General features: G+C 47.9%; 2 protein-coding genes across 8 annotated transcripts in view; both read left to right on the top strand.

Moving 5' to 3' along the window:
- The window catches only part of gigyf2 (GRB10 interacting GYF protein 2), a 28886-nt gene extending 27999 nt beyond the window's left edge, over window positions 1-887 (top strand). For all 7 annotated transcript variants that reach the window (XM_083659623.1, XM_083659624.1, XM_083659627.1 and 4 more), the window contains one exon: window positions 20-887. In XM_083659623.1, the coding sequence (XP_083515749.1) occupies window positions 20-84 (65 nt within the window). In that variant the 3' untranslated portion in view covers window positions 85-887. The remainder of the gene's footprint in view (window positions 1-19) is intronic.
- Window positions 888-2907: 2020 nt separating this feature from the next.
- snorc (secondary ossification center associated regulator of chondrocyte maturation) overlaps window positions 2908-11132 on the top strand; it is an 11511-nt gene continuing 3286 nt past the window's right edge. The window contains exon 1 of the mRNA XM_083659639.1: window positions 2908-3033. Coding sequence (XP_083515765.1) covers window positions 2961-3033 — 73 coding nt within the window. The 5' untranslated portion in view covers window positions 2908-2960. The remainder of the gene's footprint in view (window positions 3034-11132) is intronic.

Below are 11132 nucleotides of genomic sequence, written 5' to 3' on the forward strand. Positions count from 1 at the left end.
CTCGTACTATTTTTCTCAGGTTTTTCTGTGAATGCGGCGTCTGAGAGACTGAATATGGGCGAGATTGAGACTGTGGAGGACTGAGACTGTTGAGGACTTTTAAAGGGACTGCTGCCAACCAACCAACCCCACTGACTGTATCCCATTTGAACAGCAGCTGTTTTACCCGATTCCCTGCCCCGCCCCCCACTACCCCCACATTTTACACCTTTTTTTTTTCTCTCTTCTCCTTTACTAAGCAATCTCCAATAATCCCACGTCAATTCCAAATTCCTAACAGTGATCGGAGTTACAGTGTTTGTCCCGTTGCTAATGGATCCTTAATCTAATGAAACCCTCTTTGAGAGAAAGGGACAAACAAAATGACCAATGAAACCGTGCAAACCAGCCAAGCAGGAAATGCAATCAACCAATGAGCTCCCAAGTTTCTGGAACGTCTGCAGAGACGTCGATGTCCATAATGTGTTCAGCTGCTTAGTCCCTGCTCATGTCCTGTGCTAGAGATTTGCAGTCATGACAGATTCCAAATTTGGGAACTGCAACCTTTAGAATTTTTCTTTTTAAAAGTGTGGATATATGGGTGGGGCGGTGTTGGGGTTAATGGGGAAAGGTTATAGAGAGATTATATCCCTTGGTTTTGTTTTATTTATTATTTAAAGTTTTCCCAGACACTTAAAATTCCCTTCTCTTTTCCCTCCCCATGTTCTGCTGGGTGTTCATGGATAATGATGGTGGCAAAGTAGGACCCAAGGATTTGTGCCCACTTATGTCCTGTTTTAAGGGCATGTTGAAAGTTCCAAGTAGTTAAATATTTCTTGTAAAATACTAGGCTGTTTAAAGAATAAACTTTCAATTCTGCATCTGTATTATAATATATGGAAATTATGAACCGCTGGAGTCATACTTTTTTTTATTGCAGTATGGAATAAAACAGTCTGTTGTGTGGGCTGTTCACACCTGTGTCTGAATGAACACTTTTGGGGAAACATGAAGGTGTAAGATCCATTTGATGCTCATGTATACACGACATCAATCCAATTGTATGGTGTTGCTGTGCAGGACTAGAAATGTACAGAAATGATAGTGTCATTTCCAGGTTTTGAGAAGTTTGGGAATTTGACCAAAAGTAAGGATAAAACTTGTGTTCCATCCCAATATGTACATACAATTGCACCTTCGATGTAGCTGTTGCTTGGTGGCTATTCTATTCCAAATGTGTTGCAATTATGCAGAACAGTATGGCCGCCTTGACAGCCAATATGAGGATAGATTTAACTAAACTGTTGAAATTCAGTCACGTGTGAGAAAGTACAATGATATGGAAAATGAGGTGTAACTACAGTGCTTCACATTGCATTCGTTACTGTGGGACATTCCTGCTGTACACTGCAGAATGCACTATTATCCAGCTACAGCCGGGGCCAGTACACAGCACGCCCATAGGTGAATCCATCTATCCAAAAAGCACCTCAAACAGTCCAAAGCGCTCCTTCCCAAACACGAAAATGTTACATAATAACAAATATGTCATGTTTTACATAAGCTATTCACAAAGCCATCTAGATGCATAAATCACACTGAGAGGAAAATGTAACTTATGTTTGATCTTATGGGGGTGGGGGGGTTCCTTTTTTAAGATGAAACACAGCTTTTACATTTCTATATACATGGTATATCATTATCACATCTTTATTATCACACTATTACTCATGTTGTTACTAAGCTCTAATGTAAAGTGCTACCATTAGTTCCTTGACAGCCTATTTGTATAGCATACTGCTTGTGTTTTTGCTAATGCCATACAGGCAGAACATTTAATGCTAAACAATGCTGACCGTTAATAAATGTGAAAAGAAACACTGGGGGAAACCGGGAGAAGGATACTGCCTCCACAGAGAAAGAAGCCAGTGACACACAGAGATTTCAGAATCACTTTAACAGCGCCAAACTGTTGCACTAGAAGTTATAAATCAGAAAGACTCCATACACTGTCGCCTAAGTGACGTCACTTTCTCTACCGGCAAAACTGAAGACCGGCGACCACAAGCGATGTAGTTTTTATACGAAACTAACCCCTACGTTTCAGTTTGACGACAAACTACGACTTTCTTGACATGCAAAGTTATGTTTTAAATTGGCAAAATTAACGTTGGCACCCCGTGGCACAATTCAGACCTGAACAGCCTCTGTAGTAGCAGCAGTCGTCGTCATGTCAGTCTCTTGCTCCACAGTGGGACTGTGTTCTGGTGCAGGGTTAGCAGCACCAGAGATGAACTGCAGTTTCCTCTTCCTCTGCAGCAGGTGGCGCTGAAGCTAATGTGGAACAACTATTTGAGCATGGATCATGTTTGATCCTAGTTGGGCATAAGGGAGAACTTACTGTAAGTTTAGCTACACTGGCCCGTCTATGCTATGACGGCACACTATCCATTTCAATCATTTACCAATGCAGTGAATTGTGCATGGTTTTGTCACAGCTTGTGTGTGTTTGAATGGAAGTGTGTGTGTGTGTGTGTGTGTGTGTGTGCGCGCGCGTGTGTGTGTGACACCCCAGAGACATCCCGTTCCTCCTCTCGATGTGCCATCATCTGGATGTCTGCATAGTAAAAGGGGGTCCCAGCCAGCCCAGCGGAGATCTTTGTGATTTGACCCCCACCAAGGTCAGTGGCTAAATGAATGTTTACCCCACCACCCACCCAAGTATGTGGTCAGAGGAGTATATGGAGTGGGTGGGCCCTGTGGATGATGTGCTCACAAAGTCCACAGTGTCCAGACAGCGCTCTGTACACCTAGCTAGCCCGGCCCCTCCCCTCCTCTCCTCTCCTCTCACCCTACAACTGCCCACCTCCCTCCCTCCCTCCCTCTCCCTACACTCTTCCATACTCCTCTCCCAGGGCCAGTGCTCGTTTGAAGTCCACGCTCCAGGAGTTCTCTGTCTCGCTCATCTCCTCCCAGGCACCATGGTTCACAGCAGCAGTATCTGCAGAGTTCTCCTGGCGCTCCTTGGTCTCTTGGTAGTCAGCGTACACACAGGTGAGCCTCTCCTTGGTCTCTTTTGGTAGTCAGCGTACACACAGGTGAGCCTCTCCTTGATCTCTTTTGGTAGTCAGCGTACACACAGGTGAGCCTCTCCTTGGTCTCTTTTGGTAGTCAGCGTACACACAGGTGAGCCTCTCCTTGGTCTCTTGGTAGTCAGCGTACACACAGGTGAGCCTCTCCTCTGTCTCTTTTGGTAGTCAGCATACACACAGGTGAGCCTTTCCTTGGTCTCTTTTGGTAGTCAGCGTACACACAGGTGAGCCCTCTCCTTGGTCTCTTTGGTAGTCAGTGTAGGCTACTCACAGGTGAGCCTCTCCTCGGGTCTGCTGACTGGTTGATTTGTGTGGAGCGGTGACCAGCCGACAAGTTTGCCTGCTTGTGTGTAGAAATGGAAGAAATGTAGAAATGGCATGCTGCGTCTGGCTGTCAAACCTCAACAGGTCGAGGGTTAGGAAAACTGCAAAGAGAGCTTTGTGAAGTGTACAGACACTCAGCAAATAATGTCAGTTGTGAAGTCACTGCCTCTCACCACAGTAAAATGAGCCATGCATTTTAATTGCTGCTGATCTTTTGCACTAGAAAATTGTTTCCTTCAATTTATGGAACAGGTTTGTTTCCCCCCCCCGTTTATTTTTTTCGTTTTCTTTATGTTTGTTGCTTGAAATTAATCGTGGGCCACTAAGGTGTTGGTAACTCGCACTTAATGTCATGTAATTTGTGTTTGGTCCTCAGCGTATTCAAGCTCGAGGTGTGTGTGTGTGTGTGTGTGTGTGTGTGTGTGTGTGTTTGCGTGTAGGCGTGTGTGTACGTGTCATCCTGCCACTCTGTTCAATACACACAGGCCTGGATGTGAGGCGCGTAGATGTAAATGATGCAGTTGTTGAAGCTGGTGGATGTTCTGATGTTCTGAGCTCTGAAAGCTCCTCTTTGAGCAGCTGAATGACTCGGTGGCTTTCATAGTGCCCCAATGTTCCCAATCGGTCTGAAGCTGTCTATTCACCGACTCGACGAGATTTGGGGAAATTTTTCCTGGTGTGGGAACTATTGACATGGAACGTCAACAGGTCCCCAGCATCTGATTGATTTAAGAGTAGGACAGACCTCTATCAACAACTCTTTTTTTCTTCTTTTATCCCTTCATCATTTCCATCCTTTCTTTCACATTCTCTCTCTCTCTCTCTCTCTCTCTCTCTCTCCCTGTCTTTCCTCCTCCCTCCGTGTGACACCTCGGACACCTTTGGGAACGGGCTTGGCAAAGGAGGCGAATCCACAAAGCTGGGGATTGTTAGAGAGTTGGAAACAAGCAACACACACACACAGGGGTCAGAGGTCAGAGGTCAGGCCCGGAGGTCAGAGCAGGGGTGAGGAGGGCGGCGGGACGACGGCGGCAATAGAACAGATTGAGAACTGTCACCTTACTACATGGAGACGGGACACTAGACTACTGTTATATCATAGCACCCTTAAGTCACGTCACGCCTTCAAACACAACTTTCCTACAGCTAGCTTTCCCAAATCCTCTTGCAGTCTTCTCGTGCTTTCCATTTTGGCAATTTTGACGTGGATTGTTGCAAAAGCTATTTATTTATTTATTTGTTTGTTTTGTTTGTTTGTTTAGTTATTTCTTTATTTATTGTATTATTTTTTACTATTATTATTATTATTATTATTACTATTAAAACTATTAAACTATTAAAACTATTATATTATTATAACTATTATTATTATTACTACTATTATTATTATTTTTATTTTTATTTTTTTTACTGCCTCAATCTCAATCTCAACACGGTCTAGAAACATCTTTATAACTGGTTCCTGGCGAGCTAGATGATTTTAGAAGTTATTAAATACCTTCATCCACCATTCTTAACGACTCTAGTTTGCTTTCTAGGCTCATCAGATACAACGAGAAAGGTGTATTGTGTGGCAGAAGTAACAGGAAACATGGCTGTTGTACAGGAAGTAACTTGGATGACATGTTAGCCGACATGTTTTGAACAGGCCATGTTGACCATAATACAAATCAGGTGACTGGATCAGTGTGAAACGCAAGCCCAACCAAGCATGACGAAACAAACATGGGTCAAAATGAGAAGCTCAGTTATCACAATAAGAGAGTCTCTCTCTCTCTCTCTCTCTCTCTCTCTCTCTCTCTCTCTCTCTCTCTCTCTCTCTCTGTCTCTCTCTCTCTCTCTCTCTCTCTCTCTCTCTGTCTCTCTCTCTCTCTCTCTCTCTCTGTCTCTCTCTCTCTCTCTCCCTCCACTGATCTGAGCGAGTGTGAGACACAAGCTGTCATGCGTGTCACGATGACGCACACTCCTCCAGTCCTTTACAGATGAGTGAGATGAGAATGATAAATGAGACAGCATCAGTGTTGTAACAGGAATATCTCATCTCTCTCTACACTGACTCATCCCCCTTCCTCTTGTTTGACTGTGTTGTGGGAGTAAAAAGGCCATATCCAAATGTGGACATGAAAAGGGGTGAGACAAGGACACAGGCACCACCGGTGCCATGTTTGGGGTGGGTAGCTCGCCCCCTCGATGCCAGGGCAGGGTGTGTTGGGGGTGGATAGCTCGCCCCCTCGATGCCGGGGCAGGGTGTGTTTGGGGGTGGGTAGCTCGCCCCCTCGATGCCAGGGCAGGGTGTGTTTGGGGGTGGGTAGCTCACCCCCTCGATGCCGGGGCAGGGTGTGTTTGGGGTGGGTAGCTCACCCCCTCGATGCCGGGGCAGGGTGTGTTTGGGGTGGGTAGCTCGCCCCCTCGATGCCGGGGCAGGGTGTGTTTGGGGTGGGTAGCTCACCCCCTCGATGCCAGGGCAGGGTGTGTTTGGGGTGGGTAGCTCGCCCCCTCGATGCCGGGGCAGGGTGTGTTTGGGGGTGGGTAGCTCACCCCCTCGATGCCAGGGCAGGGTGTGTTGGGGGTGGATAGCTCGCCCCCTCGATGCCGGGGCAGGGTGTGTTTGGGGGTGGGTAGCTCGCCCCCTCGATGCCGGGGCAGGGTGTGTTTGGGGGTGGGTAGCTCGCCCCCTCGATGCCAGGGCAGGGTGTGTTTGGGGGTGGGTAGCTCGCCCCCTCGATGCCGGGGCAGGGTGTGTTTGGGGGTGGGTAGCTCACCCCCTCGATGCACGCTTTGTCATCTCTCTGGCTGGTGTGAAATCCTGACTGGACAGGCCCAAGCTATAAACAAATGGCTGTGTGTGTTTTGTAGTCTCTGCCAGCAGCCATTCCTACATTTCCCACATTTCCATGTGTAAAAGCATGTGCAGTGGAAGAGAAGGAGCGTCAGTTGGATTGACAGGTCGACTCATTCCTTCAGAAAGGGTAACCCTATTGAAGGGTGTTGGCTGAGAGCACGTTAGAAGGACACCAAAGATTCTTTTCCAGACGTTTCAGTTGTGTTCGTTTCATTAACGGAAATGAGTGGATGACGAGCGCAAGTCAAACCCCTCCTTGAAGAGCAAACAAACACAGATGGAAAAAAACATCATGTTATTTTATTTTGTCTTCTCATTAAATCAAACTGTCCAGAAGGTACAAACAACCTTTACACACAGAGACTATTTAATAAACAAGTTAGTTTGACATGCAGTGCCCAGCCCGGTGCCTGCTTTGGGCCTGGCCGGTTGTTACTGGTTGCAGTCCGCCGCCCTCCATGACCGCACAAGTGGCCTTTTGTGCCCTCGGCTGAAGGTGCTCATTGATGGCCGTGCTGGCCAGAGGCCCAGGCCTCGTACCTTCAGCCAGCAGGACGGGAAGCTGCTCCGCTGCACAGAATCAACACAGCAGCATCCAAATACTAACTAGCATGTTACATTAGAAACGCCAGATCAGAATGATTCTGTGATATGATCTTGTTGAGAAGAAGAAGAACACAGCTCACACGATTGATCTCCTAAGATGATGTCAATGGTTTCCTGGTTATCAGGATGGGAAGATTTGCACTCTGCACTAGAGACTGTGAGTTTGTGTTGGAGTGTGTGAGAATCGTGTGAGTCTTTGATATGGATTTGATGAAAGTGAAAAAATGAGCAATAGAGAAAAGAAGTGAAGCGAGGTGAGGGAGTTTACAGCAGGCGTCAGAGTGAAGCGAGGTGATGGAGTTTACAGCAGGCGTCAGAGTGAAGCGAGGTGATGGAGTTTACAGCAGGTTTCAGAGTGAAGCGAGGTGATGGAGTTTACAGCAGGCGTCAGAGTGAAGCGAGGTGATGGAGTTTACAGCAGGCGTCAGAGTGAAGCGAGGTGATGGAGTTTACAGCAGGCGTCAGAGTGAAGCGAGGTGATGGAGTTTATAGCAGGCGTCAGAGTGAAGCGAGGTGATGGAGTTTACAGCAGGCGTCAGAGTGAAGCAAGGTGATGGAGTTTACAGCAGGCGTCAGAGTGAAGCGAGGTGATGGAGTTTACAGCAGGCGTCAGAGTGAAGTGAGGTGATGGAGTTCACAGCAGGTGTCAGAGTGAAGTGAGGTGAGGGAGTTTACAGCAGGCGTCAGAGTGAAGTGAGGTGATGGAGTTCACAGCAGGTGTCAGAGTGAAGTGAGGTGAGGGAGTTTACAGCAGGCGTCAGAGTGAAGTGAGGTGAGGGAGTTTACAGCAGGCGTCAGAGTGAAGTGAGGTGATGGAGTTTACAGCAGGCGTCAGAGTGAAGTGAGGTGATGGAGTTTACAGCAGGCGTCAGAGTGAAACGAGGTGATGGAGTTTACAGCAGGCGTCAGAGTGAAGTGAGGTGATGGAGTTTACAGCAGGCGTCAGAGTCAAGTGAGGTGAGGGGGTTTACAGCAGGCGTCAGAGTGAAGTGAGGTGATGGAGTTTACAGCAGGCGTCAGAGTGAAGTGAGGTGATGGAGTTTACAGCAGGCGTCAGAGTGAAACGAGGTGATGGAGTTTACAGCAGGCGTCAGAGTGAAACGAGGTGATGGAGTTTACAGCAGGCGTCAGAGTGAAGTGAGGTGATGGAGTTTACAGCAGGCGTCAGTGTGAAGCGAGGTGAGGGAGTTTACAGCAGGCGTCAGAGTGAAGTGAGGTGATGGAGTTTACAGCAGGCGTCAGAGTGAAACGAGGTGATGGAGTTTACAGCAGGCGTCAGAGTGAAGCGAGGTGATGGAGTTTACAGCAGGCGTCAGAGTGAAGTGAGGTGAGGGAGTTTACAGCAGGTGTCAGAGTGAAGCGAGGTGATGGAGTTTACAGCAGGTGTCAGAGTGAAGCGAGGTGATGGAGTTTACAGCAGGCGTCAGAGTGAAGCGAGGTGATGGAGTTTACAGCAGGTGTCAGAGTGAAGCGAGGTGATGGAGTTTACAGCAGGTGTCAGAGTGAAGCGAGGTGATGGAGTTTACAGCAGGTGTCAGAGTGAAGCGAGGTGAGGGAGTTTACAGCAGGTGTCAGAGTGAAGCGAGGTGATGGAGTTTACAGCAGGCGTCAGAGTGAAGTGAGGTGAGGGAGTTTACAGCAGGCGTCAGAGTGAAACGAGGTGATGGAGTTTACAGCAGGCGTCAGAGTGAAGCGAGGTGATGGAGTTTACAGCAGGCGTCAGAGTGAAGCGAGGTGATGGAGTTTACAGCAGGCGTCAGAGTGAAACGAGGTGATGGAGTTTACAGCAGGCGTCAGAGTGAAACGAGGTGATGGAGTTTACAGCAGGCGTCAGAGTGAAACGAGGTGAGGGAGTTTACAGCAGGCGTCAGAGTGAAGCGAGGTGATGGAGTTTACAGCAGGCGTCAGAGTGAAGTGAGGTGATGGAGTTTACAGCAGGCGTCAGAGTGAAGTGAGGTGATGGAGTTTACAGCAGGCGTCAGAGTGAAGCGAGGTGATGGAGTTTACAGCAGGCGTCAGAGTGAAGTGAGGTGAGGGAGTTTACAGCAGGCGTCAGAGTGAAGTGAGGTGATGGAGTTTACAGCAGGCGTCAGAGTGAAACGAGGTGAGGGAGTTTACAGCAGGCGTCAGAGTGAAGTGAGGTGATGGAGTTTACAGCAGGCGTCAGAGTGAAGCGAGGTGATGGAGTTTACAGCAGGCGTCAGAATGAAGTGAGGTGAGGGAGTTTACAGCAGGCGTCAGAGTGAAGCGAGGTGATGGAGTTTACAGCAGGCGTCAGAGTGAAGTGAGGTGAGGGAGTTTACAGCAGGCGTCAGAGTGAAGTGAGGTGAGGGAGTTTACAGCAGGCGTCAGAGTGAAACGAGGTGATGGAGTTTACAGCAGGCGTCAGAGTGAAGTGAGGTGAGGGACTTTACAGCAGGCGTCAGAGTGAAACGAGGTGATGGACTTTACAGCAGGCGTCAGAGTGAAACGAGGTGATGGAGTTTACAGCAGGCGTCAGAGTGAAGCGAGGTGAGGGAGTTTACAGCAGGCGTCAGAGTGAAGCGAGGTGATGGAGTTTACAGCAGGCGTCAGAGTGAAGCGAGGTGAGGGAGTTTACAGCAGGCGTCAGAGTGAAACGAGGTGAGGGAGTTTACAGCAGGCGTCAGAGTGAAACGAGGTGATGGAGTTTACAGCAGGCGTCAGAGTGAAACGAGGTGAGGGAGTTTACAGCAGGCGTCAGAGTGAAACGAGGTGATGGAGTTTACAGCAGGCGTCAGAGTGAAGCGAGGTGATGGAGTTTACAGCAGGCGTCAGAGTGAAGCGAGGTGAGGGAGTTTACAGCAGGCGTCAGAGTGAAACGAGGTGAGGGAGTTTACAGCAGGCGTCAGAGTGAAACGAGGTGATGGAGTTTACAGCAGGCGTCAGAGTGAAACGAGGTGAGGGAGTTTACAGCAGGCGTCAGAGGCTACAAAGTCAATATTTAGGGTGCGCATTAAACACGCTGGGTGTAAATATGTTTGCCGTATGGTTTTGTTGGTATGCGGAGCGTGAGGGTAGGACGAGTGAATCAGAGAGTGTGTGAATGGGTGGGCTTGTGTGCGTCCAGTTTGTTTTTCTGGGGAAATCGGGCTCAGATTTTCCCCTGTTCCTTTGGATCTCAAAAGCAAAGTTGTACAGCTGACTGTCCACTTATTGGAGAGACGGCCGGGGGGGTCACGATTTCAGGATCGTTTGACTCAAACGTGGTCGTTTAGAGTTTAGACTCCATTTTCCTGAAGCGCAGTCTTCCCTAACGTCAGAAATGTGGCCTAGAGAGAGAAGGAGGTGTGAAAAGTCTCTGAGACGGGAGGAATGTAGGCGAGGGACAAATTTGGGATGTTAGGAGGAGAACAGAGGAGAATAGATTGGCAGAGGACGGAGCACAGATGGTAGAGGAGGAGTAGCTGTGCTGCGCTACAGACACACTCACTCGCCAACCACTGCCTCATACCTCTATGGGCTTTTTTGCACTCAAACTGACCTGGTCCACTGTTGGTCCAACATGTCTGACTTGATACCACCCGCCACAAGACCAGCTTCTTCCCAACCGTCATCAGCCTCACCAACAAGGCCCGGAAACCCCTTCCACCAAGGACCTCACCAACAACAACCCCCCCCCCCCCCACACACACACACACACACAACACACACTCACTACCTCCTCCTAAACTCAGCTGAACCCCCCCCCCCCCATAAAACTGTAACCCATATCTAATTTAATGCCTGTTTAACTGGGACTGCAAATTCATGTAAATTCCCTGCACATTTAATGTCTATTTAACTTAGCCTGTAAATTTCATGTACATTTAACTCTGACTGTAAATTCATGTAAATCCACTGCGTATTTAACGTCTATTTAACTCAGTCTGTAAATCTCATGTAAATTCAACGTAAATTCATATTTATTATCCACAGAACACTTCACCACTCATGTACATATTGTAGGCTATATATTTACTTGATTTGATTGCACTTGCAACTTTGTGATTGTCTTTAGTTATCTTCCTACTTCTTATCTCTGTATATTGATGTGACCGCTACGCTGCATACAGACACTAATCCTAATCCTAATCCTCGTATGTAACTTGCATACTGTGGCAATAAAAGTGATTCTGATTCTGATTCTGATGTGTCACAGATTGAGATACTGCAATAAGTGCCATCAACCTTTTTGCTCAATCGAACTTTTGCAAATCTCCGGTCCTATTGCAGCGTATTCTACAGAAGTAATTGCCCAAACCCTCGGTGAAATCGTTTGTCGACTGGAG

This window comes from Poromitra crassiceps (genome assembly GCF_964638095.1).
Source record: "Poromitra crassiceps genome assembly, chromosome: 23".
In the NCBI taxonomy this organism is placed as follows: Eukaryota; Metazoa; Chordata; class Actinopteri; order Beryciformes; family Melamphaidae; genus Poromitra; species Poromitra crassiceps.